Source organism: Cyprinodon tularosa, unplaced genomic scaffold (assembly GCF_016077235.1).
Source record: "Cyprinodon tularosa strain WSP-4 unplaced genomic scaffold, ASM1607723v1 ctg130, whole genome shotgun sequence".
Taxonomy (NCBI): Eukaryota; Metazoa; Chordata; class Actinopteri; order Cyprinodontiformes; family Cyprinodontidae; genus Cyprinodon; species Cyprinodon tularosa.
Genome location: NW_024038115.1, coordinates 2,084,386 through 2,100,791, shown reverse-complemented (window position 1 = coordinate 2,100,791; position 16,406 = coordinate 2,084,386). Strand labels below are relative to the sequence as shown.

The following is a 16,406-nucleotide window of genomic DNA, read 5'->3' as shown; positions in this document are numbered from 1 at the left end:
GCCACCATATCTGTCTTGCTGTCCCACACATAGCATTTTAGCGAAATTGCTACAGGGGTCAGACAAAGACTACAGCCACACCATTGCAGAGAATGATGAGCGGTTTGCCTGGCTCCATTCATTTTAATTTGATATATAACTTTATACAACCTTTTTCCTCCTGTCGAGTGTATCTTGGTCTTGACAGTATTACATGGTTCTGATTGGCTTTGTCAGACACCCTGATCATTGTCAAAAATTTTAATTTGCCAAACTACTTTTAAATACATTCATTGACTAGTGATGCTGACTTAAATTAATTAACAAGCTATCTAAAAGGTGACCAAGAAAAAAAAATTATAAAGATAAAGTGTCTTAAAACTTAATTTTTTTATATTTTTTTAACAGAGATCAAAAGAAAATAATTTTTATTTTTTCCCAATCAATCAGGTAAAAAAAATGAACAAAAATAACTTTTTTCCCATTCTTGCAAATGAAGCAGCAGAGGCTACATCTATAACCCTGTTTCATGTATGTAACCTTTGAAGAGGTTAACTTTGGTATCAGTGGTACCAGACTTCCCCTGCGGCAGCAACAGCAAACCCCCAACACACACTTAAATAAAATCCCTCAGCCAGAAGCTCAAGCAAAGCTACAGCACACACATAAACACAACCTTATATACACACAGACACACATCAAGTAGCAAAGGCTACCCCATCCCACCCCCCACCCCTGCAGCCTTCTTTGTATTCATCAGATGTTTTTTAGTGAACCTGAGGCTTGGCTTTTAAAGATTATACAGCACTTACTTCCTCCAGATCAGGTGGGATATTTTTTTTTACAGGAAACTGCCTGATCCACTGTCCCAAAAGGAGTGCTAGCAGTGCAACTCAAACCCAAACATAAACACAGACAAAAGAAAAGACTCAAACACAAACGCATACTAATGGGCACCTGAGGATGAACATCACATTATTTATTAGCAACACAAACAACGAAGGGGTCCGTTTGGACTGTATTTCCTCTTGTGATTACCCCGCATGAAGAATATAGTGTCGACACCCACAGATGGTGAAGCAGTGTGGACAGAAATCTATCGTTCAGCTGCTTTTCGCAAGAGAAAAAAAGAAAACAAAGTCCTGATATTTGAGCTTAAAAGCTCAGTCTGTGACTTTTGTAATTTAACATATAAATTAGGGATGTAAAATAAAAAGATAACTTAAGATTAATTGTTGATTAATAATGTATCATAAAAAAGTATTACTTTATATTAATTCATAACGCCCACTTTGAACAATTTTTTTATTTAGTGCTGTAATGTTACCACCATATGCAAAAAATTTGTAAAATGATCGAAAAAGACATGCTAGAAATCAGCACGTTAGACGGGAATGGCTTGTGTATGTTAATGCACTTCATGGAGCCAATTTTAAACATTCCTGTAAGATCAACCATACATCTCGAAAGGTATTGCACACAGTCTCTTCTGGCACTGATTGATGAAATACTCAAAACACAGAGCTATATCACGGTTACTGTCCACCTCATAAGGAAGAGGTGACAAAGCCATATATTTGGTCTTTTAATGATAGTTTTACATCTCTGTATATAAGAAACGAAGGAAATCAAGTGTTTCACTTATCTTATTCCACTATTTTTATTCAGTACCCAATACGGTTATCTCTTATTAAAATGTAATGCGTAAGAAAACATTTCTAATAATTCATTCAGCTTGCACAAAAAATACTTTCAATATAATAATTCAGTGCATTTTTAAAATCAGCATATTGTAAAAACTAGGGCTGAAACAATTAATTAGATTAATCGTGATTAATGAGTTATTGAAATAATTATCAACTAATTAAGAATTGGGGTACAGAGACTCTAAAACATGCCTTTAGCTGACAGAGCAACCCACTTAGAGGAGTAATTATATTAAAATTGTAAAAATAATATGCACAAATTTTGCATTAAAGATAAAAATAAAACTCATCATCTGGCAATATGCTCTATCCAGAACTCCTCAAGTGGAAAGTTTCACCTGGTTTAATTTCAGAAAAAATGTTCTTTAAGGAATCTTTGGCAATCCGATTAATAATCGAAAAAATAATCAACAGATTGTTGATTTGCAAAATAACCGTTAGTTGCAGCCCTAGTAAAAACACATTTTTAAGTTTTAAAGAAAATGTCAGATTCTCAATTAATCACTTGTCAATCGATAAGATGCATCGCTACTGCAGAAATATAAAAATAGCTGATTATTATTGAGTAAAACAATATATTAGCTGATAATAGTCTGAATTGAATGCATGATATTGACTTCATGGCTTTTTAAAATCTATGATGTAGTTTTTTTCTTCGGATGTGTTAGTCAGTATGATTTTGATCAAAGCCAGACTAACTTACGTCCTATATATATATATATATATATATATATATAGAGATACATTTTTTTTTTTATTATAATTCAATCACACAAAATTATTATTTTGTTTAAAACTTTTGGAATTGTAATGAAATATTTTTTGGGTAAAGACACATGGGTACCTGGCAGGAAAACTATCATATATATTCAAACCCCATGCTGAACGACCACAGGTCAGGATTTGAACCAAGTTCTAAACTGCATGACAACAGAGCTTAAAACTGCAACATGAGGCAGACTAGCCTACTGACAGTTAAAAAAAGTATATATATATATATATATATATATATATATATATATATATATATATATATATATATATATATATATATATATATATATATATATATGAAACAGACTTAAACATCAGTAAGGTACTTTTGCATTATATCTTTGTCCTTCCTCAACAAGCATCAGAATGTGTTCTACAGGACTGATACATTCCTAACACAGCATATACTGTATAGTTTTAAGTAACATATAGCAATGTTATAGGTATAATGGATAGTTGTATAATGGAGTGGGACTATTAGAAAAAAATATTTCTCATGTGCCAATAACACCGGACTGCATTGGCACACTCTTTCAGAGAAAACCTAAAAAACTGACATTTTCATTTTATGTTTAATCTTTATACAGGCAAGATGTGCTGAGCACACATGCCCTTTTTCAGTTTGACTCCTCTTCACATTTCTGCACGCCAGGGAACTCACCCATACATATTAGCCTCCATGATTCTCCAGTACGGTTGTTAGCTGGGGTTTAAGTACCTTGCTCAAGGGAACATTGGTGTTAAGTGTTGGCCATGTTTAATATTTATAAAGCTGTGAAAAGGAGCAAGTGACGCAGCTTAAGCTGAATGCAAAGCTTGTTGGATGTTCAATGAGGCACTGAACTGGCTACTTAAAAGAAGTCTAATTTTGGCTCCACAGCTACGGTTACAATAGCTAAGGACAAACTAAGAATTTATATCATCCAAACTTTTTTTAAATTAGAGATCTAAAAACTTTTCCTTTTTTTATCCATATGAAAAACGTCACCTGTGAAGGACAAACTAAGAATTTATATTATCCTAACTTCTAAATAAGCATAACTCAAAGATCTCAGATTTAATCGTATAATGTTAACAGCAAAAAAACACCCACTCACTATAAACAATAAAGACATATTTTTGCCCATCTGGATGCTCTGTACAAAGCTATGAAGTAGTAAAGTGTTTGTTTTACACAGTTAAATGAAAATACTTCTTAAAAAATTGAGGCAATCTTGTAAGTAATTTCTGAGAAATATTTCCCCAACACAACTTTTCCCCAACTGTTCAAGCCCATAGTCTAAGAGCAACTGACCTAACAGAAATGTTTTTGGATTGTGAGAGGAAGCCAGAGTACCTGGAGAGAATTCAACCATGCAATGGGAGACCAGCAGTATCTATAAGACAACAGTTTTTTCTCACACCCAGGACTTAGGCTTTTCCTCTCAAGGAAAAAAATACTACCTACTAGGGCTGGGTATTGTTAGGAACCTCACGATTCAATTCGATTTCGATTATTGCTGTTGCAATTCGATCCGATGCAATTCGATTCAATTCAATGCTGATTTTTGAAGCTGTGTGACTCCAGGAGTATTAAGATCAGCCTAGGATGCCAAGTTGTGCACATGGGGAAAGCAGCCAACATGTAATAGCTCAGTGATATCGACAGCAACTAGCATATTGGCAGCATTATCTGTAACAACAGCGGCTACTTTTCCGGTTATGCCCCATTCGTTTATGGCCTCCATCAACATGTTCGCTATGCCTCCATCAACATGATCCCTGTGTGACTTCGGTGAAGCGGCCTGGTCTGAAGCACATTTGAAACTAATTCCCACTCATCTGATATGAAATGAGAAGTGATGGTTATTTAGGTGTCAGTCGCTCTCAAAGTCCAGCCATTGCATGTCAGCGCGACTCTTTCAGCAGCCTTTAGCGACTCCAACACAGCCTTCACCTCTGTGAACAGTGCACACAGCGTCCCCAACGGTCAGGAGGTGAATCGATTCTGAGGGGCTCCCGCATCGATTATGAATTTTGCATGTAATAATTGCGATGCATCGATTCTTCAATTATTTTACCCACCCCTACTACCTACTCATCCACCATACAGCATGTAAAAAAAGACATTTTTTTTAAACATTTTATTTTTTTAAAAGCCAGTGAAAAACTATTCATACTTCTCTAAATAATCATTGGAGGAAATTTTATAGCATTACAGAAATCAACTTCTAACAGCTTACTTTTTTCGTTTATGCAAAAAATTATTCAAAGTGTTCTGAGCTTCAAATCTTTAGGGTCAAAGTCTTACTTTCAATACACAATCAATCTTTCACCCCTTACACAGATTCTCAATGATGTACCTTTGGCAGTGGAAACAAACTAAAAAGAGGCAGAAAATGATAGTTTTGCCCTGTGCGACACAACCAATTACATGTGACATTTTACACCAGGTGAAAACCAGTGTGACAGCAGGCCAAAGTGGAAACATGTCAGGCATTTGGCCACATGCTTCTTTGTAAGGAGGGGGGAAGGATCCAAGCATCTTTTCTAGTATATTTATTTATTTATTTATTTTCTTTTTGCTGTTAGGACTAGGGCTTTGACCCGGACCTGTCACTGGCTCAACAGAGAATGTATAATCAAAAACAACTGAACAGAGACTCCTAAAGGTTAGGACATACAGCAGATCGATTTGTTTCACATCAAGCTGCAGCAACCTCTGAGGTTAGCTTGTGGGCATTTGATTTCCTTTCAAAACTTTTTTGTAAGGTATGTGAGAATTCAATCCTAAATTAAATTATTATTTGTAGTCAAGCAAAAACATCAGGAGAAACATCAGTTTTTTTAACAGCTTAATCATACAAATAAATAAAGTTGGTTTATTACAAAGATCCATGCCATTCCATCTCTGTTTATTTGCCTTTAACAAATAACTTTTATGCGCCTTTACTTCCTGGATTACAGAATTTTCTTTATTTATGAAAGGCTGGCAAGCCATATATAAAAACTTGTCAGCAAAAATACCCTCAACAGGCACAATAATGTCAATAAACAAAGAGAACATTCTGAAATAGTCCCACTTTACCTCCTAACAAGACTGAAATTAGATCAGGCAGGAGCCCTGGAGTCAGACAGGGTCAGATACAAGATCAAATGTCCATCTCCCCTTTGGAGCTTTGTAAGCACCACATCAGCACCACTTTTCACCACCAGCTAATACACCTAATGGACCTCACCATATAAAGTCTATATTCCCTTGTGATCCTCTGTGTTTTGAGTGGGTGTGTGAAAGAAGCAGCGAGAATAATGGAAGGGGACAAAGACAGAATATAAAAAGCATTAGGAAGCTGTCTCTGAGCAGTTCTTGCTTCAGTTGAACTCCTTAATCAGAAGACACACTGTTGTTATCGTTACATAGATGTTTACTGATTTTGACAAACAGATACTTATGTATGAAGTGATCAGTAAAACTAGTTACACGAATGTAGAAAATGCTTGTAATCTACTATGAAACAAAGAGTGATGTTAAATCATCATTTTACAAAGAAGTAAAGTTCCTGTTTATTGTACCAGACATCTGTTTTCAAGAGTCAGAAAAGCAGTTCTGAAAGCACAATTTTTTCATCAATGGATAATGATGATTCCAGGAGTATTTTTTTTAGCATAAGAATATATATATATATATATATATATATATATATATATATATATATATATATATATATATATATATATATATATATATATATATATATATATATATATATATATATATATATATATATATATATATATAATTGTATGATTATCTGTTTTACCTGTCAAGTCAAACAGTAAAACATTAATGCAGTTTTAAGTTATTTTTTCCATCTTTTATTTTTTTACAGATACTAGTCTATAGAGCAGGTTTTGCAAAGGTTTTCCTATACCTTTTTTTACGTTTTGCGACATTACAACCACAGCTTTTATCGTATTTCTTATAGGAATTTAATTAACAAACAAAGTGGTGCAGCCATGGGGAAGTCCACAAAGCATTGGATGATTAACATGTGAAAGAAGCTTCAGTGGTGAATTGAGATCTAATATATATATATATATATTTTTTGTCCATTTGGAAAACTTCACCTGTGAACAAACTAAGAATGTACGTCATCTTGAACACACTGTAAACAAGGTTTGGTATCATGTTTTCGAGACACTTCTTTTTTTTGAGTAGCTGTAGGAAGATGAAACTGATAAAGAGAAGTTCTGGAAGTAAAACACTTACAGTAAGGCTGTGCATGACTTGAAAGTAGTGCAAATGTTCACCTTTCAGCCATAAAACCAAATCAAACTCCTTTCCAAATGTCTACTGTTTTTACTTTTTTGTCTTGATTAAATGTTCCTGATAATTTAATAAACTTTGTCAGATGTTACAAAAAGTAGTTTTCCTTCTTTAAAGGAAAAAAGGCAGTCGTATCTAATGTTGCTCTATAAAACACCGTCTGACCACACTGAATCATTCTCAAAGACCCACAAAAATGATCAACTCAAATCAAAATAGATAAATAAAATTGATGTTAAAAAGGTAATAAATGAACCCTGAAAAAAAACAGTTGGAGTTTGTAATTAAATAATAAGCAAGAGACAAGACATTTATACAACAAAATCATCATCCCAATCCCTAAGTGTCTGAATGGCTGCAGGTTGTCTTACAATCTGGATGACTTGTTGTAAATGAGATAATCATGAATTTGGCAGAAAATCTTAAAACTGTCTGGTGTCTGGTTATTAGTTCATCGCACCAAAAAGATAATAAAAAAAAAAAAACAGGGTTCGACAGTAGGAAAATATTCAGAAATACAACACATCTAACTCTGAATAGTTAAAAAAAAACAAATGTTTGCAATGTCATATTAAAAGTCTGGACTTAAATCTAACAGTCTATGCTTTAAAAGCTTTACCTTGCTTTAAAACCAAAGCCTCCATTGAGGCTGAATTAAAACAATGCAGCTAGTAAAAATATAAAAGTAGAAGACTGCCACAATACATTGATATTAGTTGTTCCCAACAAAGGTGGTACACCAGAATGTGAGGAATCTGAAGCAGGTACTGTTTTTCATACCCAGTAGTGAAAGGTCTCTTGTAAATAAAATAAATGTAAAAACTGTCACACAATTTGATAGATTTGCGCACAAAATTCAGAATAAAGCTACAAAGAGCATTATTTTAACCAACTCTGCTGTATAGCTCAGTATCTATCATTGTTCTTCATACCCCTGATGGGTTGATAATAAGATTTTTTTTTATTCTAGTTTTGAAGGGACTGTTTATAGTTTGTGGTGGAGGGAAGCAGAAGAAAGATATTGTAATTGACATCACACAGACAAAACCAGCCAATAGGTTATGGGTTAGTACCACCTACTTTATTTAGTCAAAAGGAGCAGATTTACTATAAAATGTCTAATTAAGAGAAATGAGATTGAAAAATAGAAAATAGTTCTGTAAATGAGCTAAATGTGTAATCAAATCTGTCCTTTAAAAAAATATTTTTTACATTTTATGTGTTTTTCAGTTTTTTGTTGTTGTTTTTTTTACTGTTCAAACCACAATTTGAAAACAGTCTGTACCAAGACAAAAAAAAGTTTGCCAAACTTCTGCAGTGATATAACGTGTCACACATAATTCAAATCTCTGTCAGTCTTCAGTATCTAAAGTCTTCTAACTTGCTTCTATCACCACTTTGTCCTTGTTCCGCCTATCTTTTATTCTCTTTACATCCTGCGCTTTGCTTTATTTCTCTTTCAGCCTCACTAATTTGCAATTGATTAGCTGTCCTCTCTCAGTCTTGTGAGCATCCTCCCCGTCCTGTCCTCCCCTCCATCTACGAGTCAATTTCTCTTTAACGAGCCTCGGTACATTTCTCTCCCCTGGGCACTAGAAGCCCTTCTGTGTAAATAAAACAGGGAGCAGAGCCAAAAATCAATGGGCCTATTACCCTCAGAAAATGCTAAACAAGCAATATTAGCGACTCTCTTGGAAGTGGTTGCTGATTGCCTTAATCCAGAGACCGCCAAAGAAACACCTCTGTCTCTTCTATTCATTCATCTACACGAAGCACAATCAAACACATGCTCACTAACACAGTAATACCCAGGCATGCTGGAGGAAGAGTCTAAATAATTTCCCTCCAATACTCCAAACACACACACCCACACACAACTGCATGATGCATGAACCCACAGACTGCTGGCAGAAATGAGGGATTCGCTCTCCTGACAGAAATCATTCGGCACCACACAGAGCTGCAGGCCACGTTTTACCGCTTCTCATTTTGTCTGTCCATGCAAACACAACAACACACAGCAGCACGTGCAGCGCCCACAAACAGCAGCGGGCGGCCGGGATTTATAGCAGACACCCCATATTTCATCCGACAACTATGATTAGTGTGCCAGTGGTTTAAAAAAAAGCAGCATTTGTGTGTTGTGGAGGGGATGTGTGTGTTTGGGTGTGCATGCTGAGGTGAGAGTAAACACAAAAAGTAAAAGGCATACGCACCCAGCATGTGCACAGATTTGCAAATAGTGAATGCAAAACTGAATAAACATCTAAAGTGTGCCTACAGACAAACACATTCACGAAAACATCCACACTCTGTAAACACTGGTGGTAAGTATGGGCTGTTAAACACTCTGACAAACACACACACAGCAAAGTAAACAGGCTGGATAGTTACAGAGAGACACACATACACTGCAAGACAAAGGCCAAGCATTTATCACATCTTCTCAAACCAACACACACGCTATTTGTGCAGAGATGAATGTGTGGATGGTTAGCTGTGGTCCATTTATCGTGGCGGCTGATGTGTGGTTAACACAGACATTTATGCTAATGACCCTCCGTGTTGAAGTTGGGGAAAAAAAGCAGCAGTGATGCAAAGGCTCGTTAAAGGCCAAATCCTTATTGGCTGCAGTCATTTTTCAGCCCATTATCTTGTTCAATTAAGCTGATGAAATTCTTATTCGAATGTAAAATTGCTATCAGCTTCACCAAGTGACCAAACGAGACAAAATAAAATAGACCAGGTGTTGCTTTAAAGTCTTTATAGGATTTTTAAGGTTAACATTTGTTCTTTTTTTTTTCCTTTACACATTCTTTTACCAAATAAGATTACCTTCATAGTAGGAGCTTTTTTTGTATGTTTTAGCATGCAAAAATAAAATCCAAAACAATGCTGGCTGGAGTCCTCTTACTTTAACTTTAATGCAGTGTGCTGAGGTGCATTTTCTTCTTCTATGAAACAGATGAAATTTGATTTTTGCAGTGTATCTTTGTTTGCATCAAGGTAACATTAGGAAAAGTGTAATATGTAAATAACTTAGGAAGCAACTTATAGTATCCTCCTTATCTCTAGCTTCATATAATTTTAACTCAATAACAGTTTTTGACGTCAGTTAATGATATGACGTCAATTCCACTTTAGTCTTTTGCATATTTGCTTTTAACCTTAACTTCTCATACAAAGCATTGAATAAAAATGAAAGCAGTGAATTTATTATGTTAGCATGTAATGCATGTATATTGTGTAAAGTTTCAATTCAGTTCTATTGGTTTTAATACTCAGGGTAAATTCTTTCACTCATCAATTCACACATTAAAACTTGACCCCTCCTCCTTCCTTACTTTACCAACTTATTAAACAAAGCAATTTATAGCCATTTTCTTTAAACCATGTTTACTGCTGAATCTTCCAAGCAGTTAAGAATAGAGATATATTTTAGAGAATGGTTATAAAGATGCAGCAGTCTTTGTGAAAACATTTGCCGCATTTGTGTTGAAGGTTATCTCTATTTGGTGGGATTCACATATTTAGCCAGCTGCTTTTTTTTTTCATGAAATATTGTTGTTAAAAACCTCTAATCTAACCATGTAATGATATAAGATCCTGTTTACCCACATTAAAATTTCATTTAAAACAACTACATAAAAACAACAATTTGAACCAGATGGAACTCAAAATGCATGCAAACCTCAACCTTACAGATAAAATCAGTGCACCTGTATTTTCATATTCTTTTATTTCCAAATAAAAACCAAACTATATCTTTGCTTAAATTTTTTGCAACTGGTTTAGTCTCTAGGTTTCCAAACAGTCTCAATTTAACAATTCAATACTTTGTTATAGTAAAATAAATCCACATTTCCTGCCAAGTGTTTGGCCTATTTGCAATCCAAAAATGCAACAGTTAAGTTTAAAATCACGTGCTTCCACATAGTTACGTTTTGAAAATTTAAATTAAAAAAGGAAAAACTATAAAAAAGAAAATAGACAAGATGGGAATTGAAATGCTGTTTTATTTATTTTAGTTTCTGGTCTTTAAATCTAAGAGTTTCTCTCTGTCCTTATCTGTCTACCATGTAGGTGATCTGTGCGCAAAGCATCTCACACTTTTATGAATTCACTAATGATTTCCAACATAACTGGGCTTAAAATATCGAACTCAAGACTAGCAGATGAGGAACCAGCAGACATAAGAGTACGTCCAATTTATTTGGAGTGACAAATATTGGATGTGTTCTTATTAAAAAGGAATATGACTGGAAATTGAAATAATTTTGTGTGCATTCATTTTCTATTCCCATGATTTACTCCACTGTTAACTTATTTTAGGCTGTTAAATGTTATGCTGTGTAGGTATTTAGCCTGGTTTGATTTAAGGTTTTTGTCCATTATAAACTTTGGAATTTCAATTTGATAACAGTTCAATAAAGTAAGAAAACATGGAATCGAATATTATGAATTTATCAAAGAATGTACGTACTTTGTCTAGTAAAAATGCTTGACCAAAGTTGAAATTTGCTGTGTAGGTAATTAGTTTTATGTACTTTTGTGAATAACACCATTCAGTTAGTAAGCAAATTCCTGTTGGCAAGATGATGAATTTAGAGTTTAGCGAATAAGCCAAACAAACTGTTGGTACAACGAGGAATTTAAACTTGAAACAATCAAGTGGTCGATCATTGAGAGAACACAAAATTCTTACTGCATAAGGTTGTTTTGAATTTTTGAATATTCTTAATTATTCTTTTCTTACAGTGTGACAGCATATGAACCCTGTAGTTTGAAAAGATTTCCTGCAAAATCAGAGCCATCTAAAGAAAGGATGCAAGTGGAAGGCAGAAAAAAGGTGTATTAATGTTAAAAATACTATAGAGAATTTTCTATACAGCTGACGCTTCTTTTCTTGTAATTCCAACTACAATGATCTATTATTGGTTAATGCACATATACAACAAAAACTTGTACTGATCTTGTTACTCTGAGACAAATTATGAGGCTTTTTCTCTCTTGCATTTTAATAAAAAAAAAAAAACTTCTTACCTGTTTATGCATCTCTATGTTCAACCCATATGACATTTCATAGTACTGTCAAAAGCACAGGCAAAAAAAAGGTTACGCTCCTTCTTTTAAATCAAGCACTAAGAATGACACAAGCAGCAGTCAGACTTACCATTACATAATGTCTTTGCATCTCAGTTTTCTCACTGGCCAGTTTTTCACATTCCAACTTTAGACTAGAGGAAAAGATCAAAAAAGAAAATTTTACATCAGTGTTAGTATCAAACTCTCCATCGACCTCAAATATCTATTAATATAACCTGAAACAAAAGCCTAGTTTGGAGTGTTTTTATAACTCTGGCTTTCCCCACAAAGTTAAATGTGCAGATCTAAATCAAAGCTGAACTCTAAAAGAGGGTGAACAACAACACAACAATAAGAGTTTTGTGGCTCACCACAGCTCCCCGCTGCAGATGCAGGTCCTTACTCAGCAGGGGCAGAAGAGTAATTACTGAATTAATGGACATACACACAGACCTCATCATATATTCTTACACTGTGAGAGGGGGCCAAAACTGCATCATCAACATAAAAGTAACCAGATAATGAGGATCCATTTAACAGAAAAGGTTTACTCTTTAAAAATGTTTCAGTTGATGGGAAATCTTCTTGTTACAACCACAAAAAGCTTTTGAGTGTCAGCTAATGAGATAATCAGCAGGTGTGTGAAGTTAAGACAATGTAGCACGTGAACATCTACGTCACTGCTTGAAAATTTATGGAGCATTTCAAGGAGCATTTTTGTTCACTATAGAACTAAAATAATGAATTAATTCAATAAAGTTTTTCCTTTTCCACATTCAAATTGCTAGAGGTCCAATACCTGGATCAGATATCGGCTCTGATATTAACTAATTAGCTGGATAGGATATCAGTGATTTGATACCAGAGATTCACTTCAGTGCACTCTATATGGCAGTGTTACTTCTTTTCGCCGCTTATTTGTTAATAAGTAATAAAGTACACTTATAGCAGTGTCAATTTGTTATCTTGTTTAAAATGTATATGTCAAGGCTGGCTGGCTGGCTGGCTGGCTGGCTGGCTGGCTGGCTGGCTGGCTGGCTGGCTGGCTGGCTGGCTGTCTGGCTGGCTGGCTGGCTGGCTGGCTGGCTGGCTGGCTGGATGGATGGATGGATGGATGGATGGATGGATGGATGGATGGATGGATGGATGGATGGATGGATGGATGGATGGATGGATGGATGGATGGATGGATGGATGGATGGATGGATGGAAAAAGAGATCCTTTTCCGTTCTATTTTTCATACTTATCCATGCTTAGATAATGACCCGCTCAAGTGTTCTAATTAAACACTAAAGAATGAACCCTGATCATTCATCAGAATGACGATTTATAGTTTTCTGACTTCCAATCAGATCCATCCTAAGTCTCTTTCTGTTTTTAACCAGCCCCAGCCCCCTATGTTGGAACCGTTTGATGTGGGCGGCTGCATCATTAAGCATGCAGCTCATTATCCTCAGTTCAGCCTGTTCAAGCCCCAGGATTGACCAAAAAAGTCGGACCCCCAGTTCATCTCCCCATGAGGCTGGGTAACAATTACAAGGTGGCCAGAAGTGGGCGATTATTATGCATTGGTGTCATGCTTTATGGTCCTGCCCAGCAGCGACGTATTTCACACTTCATCATGTCAGGTAAAGCAGTATTTCACACTACTTGCACTTGCAGGGAGAGACGTGCAGATGAAAGTCAATGGGGTTTACCTGTGATTAGTCACTGGTAACGGACAGGATTGAGACAAGCGGTTACAACACAAGCTTATGAATGAGCTCTGTACAGGCTGCTGGGAGAGGAGACGTTGCATATCATCTTCAGATGTTAAAAAATCCAAACTGAGTTCCTTCAATTATCAATAATAACCTGAAACCAAACCCCACTTTCCACTTGGTATTTCATGTCATTGCATCATCTATTTCTCTGATATGTTGGTCATATTGCAAGAGTCATGCATGAATGCATGGCACTAGGCATTGTTAAACTTTTTTACCGCTAAGATGTACAAGTTAGGCATAATAATGTGACCAAGTGATTAACATTTTGCTTTGGTTACTGTTTGGGATATATCACGGAAGAAGTGAATGCTTTGGACCTCAAAGTTTTGTTGAAAATTCTCAAAACTTCTAATTGATATAACTTATATTGATAGATGATGGTACTGGTTGTAAATAACTAAATATCCTTCACTATTTTCCTTCACCTGTGGCATATTTTATTCATAATCTACTTCAGGTCAAAGCGTAAAGGACAGTACGACTACATACACATGTTCAGGCATATGGCACAGACATATAGAAAACCAAGACACTTATTGCGGACTTGACTTATAGCTGACAAATATTGCATTCAAAGAGTCTTTTCTTGTTGTCATATTTTAAACCCTGACACAGTGCTTTTAATTGCATTAGAAAGAGACCAAAAAATTGGCAAACATAAGGATTTGAGTAAGTATGTAAACCAGTGAAGTTGTGACACTAAAGAGCCAGGGATGAATCCAGAATGTTTTAAATACGGTGGGGCTACTGGTAGTGACAAAATAAAATGATTATATATATATATATATATATATATATATATATATATATATATATACACACATACACATACAATTTCATAAATAGCCAGGACAGGTAATCCTTAAAACATTGAAAATAATTTATTTATTTACAACGTATTAATCTCTTACATTTTAGACTTGGATGCATACAATCATGCTGCCTCTCTAGGTATGGACCTTATTTAAAGGGCAGGTCACTCCTGTCCCTTTAGCTCCCAGTTAATGACACCATTGGTCATAGAGTCTCCAAAACTGCAGCTTTTATGGAGTGTTCATACTTTTCCATAATTGAAAAAAGGTACCCCAGAGAGACAACAGTGTTAAATCTGGAAAGTGCATGGTCCAATTTAACAGATGAACTTCTTTTGATTGAATGCTGATACTGGCAGAGCTGTCAGAATAATCAGTAGATAACTGTTTTATGTGGGACTTCATAGGCCAATCATGCTGGTCATAATAGTATGTTTAATTGGTGTTATTTTTGTCACATTCTCCTTCAAAAAAGTGTTTTTTTTGTTTGTTTTTTGTTTTTGATAGGTAAGGTTTTACATATTTATAAGTAACTTTTTTTATTTGGTAACTTAAAAAAATTTATTACCAAAGAGGTGGACAAATGCCCTGGTTCACTTCAAGCATTTCAATATATAATTTCCTTTAAGTGGTACTAAGAAACCTGTTTCTATTTATCTAATTGATCATTTTCTCTTTTTTCTGTCTGCCAACCTAGTGAAACAGAAAAAAGAGCAGGAAGCACCATGCGTCAAGGCTTTCTTTCTGCAGTTTTTCCATCCAGACTCTCACCTGTGATATTGGGCTTGCAGGAACTGAAATTCCTCTTTGATCCGATCACAGGACTCGGTGACGGTGAACTTGAACGGCTGCCCCGGCTGGTGTGGCACCTCAACCCAAAATCAAAGAGCGTGCGATGAAGATGAGGAGGGAGAGAGCGAGAACTGAGCCACCAAAGTTCAGTGTCATGACACAACGTTACAGGATTGAAGCTTGTTTTACAATGGACCTCTGTGATCGCACTCAATCCCCTCACAGTCTATTCGAGCGCACAACTCTCACACAGACACAGCCAGCTGCATGCGGTAATGTTGACAATGAGCGGAATTGTTAAGGGGTCCGCGCAATGGCACGGAAACTGGATATAAACTGATTACGCATCAGGCGCGCGGCAGTTAATCTACGCTGTTTTGACACATTCTTGATTTCTCTGCTTCTATCTTCTACTTACCGGATGCCGTGCCGGCGGGTACATCTTGCTCAGATCTCGAATCATTTCAAGGGCTTTGTAAAGTTCATCCACAAAAAGAAATAAAGAAATGAGCGAGGTCCCCGTGCGTAAAAGGTCAGTCAGTATCCGCTCAGCGAACTGAGAGCGGCTTATGTAAAAAGTAGAAACATCCTTTGACAACAAAAACAACGCTAACCATTAATTTTCTTTCTCCTCTGTCCATGCAACTCGATGTAATCCCTTTAAACTAACAAAAGTCTTAAATTGTCTTAAATTCCCCTACGGAGCATCAACTTTTGCGCATCGTGGCACAGCTCATCCCACTGCGCATCTCAGGTTCCTCTCCGTTGTCGCGCATGAATCAGTTTATCTCCTCCAGCTTCCTTTTACGCTTCACATCCAAGCGAGAGACCACCTCACCAACCAACCGTGCCAGCCTTGCCCCTGTCTGTGACGCCAAATTTAGCAGCAACCATTCTTGAGGGCGCAATTACATATTCACAACATTTAGAGGGGCCCCGCACACCGTGACGTCGGGACGTGTAGTTTAATTCCTATTAGCCAATAATAAGCCTTACAGATGTGCTTCTGCCATAAAGAACTACAACTTCCCGGCTCCTTCTCAAAGCCCCCCACGTCCACCACCGCTCTCATCCAACCCCTTCGTACACTCCCCACCTCCCATAAAGCCAATGATGTGTGGTCTGAAGGAGGAGCGGTGATTAAACACAGCCAATGAGGAGAAAAAAGTGAGCAATGTGCAGCAT

General features: G+C 36.1%; 1 protein-coding gene across 5 annotated transcripts in view; it reads right to left on the bottom strand.

Moving 5' to 3' along the window:
• LOC119778195 (transducin-like enhancer protein 4) overlaps nt 1-15,899 on the bottom strand; it is a 64,759-nt gene extending 48,860 nt beyond the window's left edge. For 3 of the 5 annotated variants that reach the window (XM_038277337.1, XM_038277338.1, XM_038277340.1), the window contains exons 1-4: nt 15,640-15,899; nt 15,201-15,298; nt 11,939-12,002; nt 11,809-11,853 (exon numbers count right to left, since the gene is read on the bottom strand). In XM_038277337.1, coding sequence (XP_038133265.1) covers nt 11,809-11,853; nt 11,939-12,002; nt 15,201-15,298; nt 15,640-15,684 — 252 coding nt within the window. In that variant the 5' untranslated portion in view covers nt 15,685-15,899. The remainder of the gene's footprint in view (nt 1-11,808; nt 11,854-11,938; nt 12,003-15,200; nt 15,299-15,639) is intronic. The other 2 variants (XM_038277339.1, XM_038277341.1) reach the window with 2 other exon arrangements.
• Nucleotides 15,900-16,406: the final 507 nt, after the last annotated feature.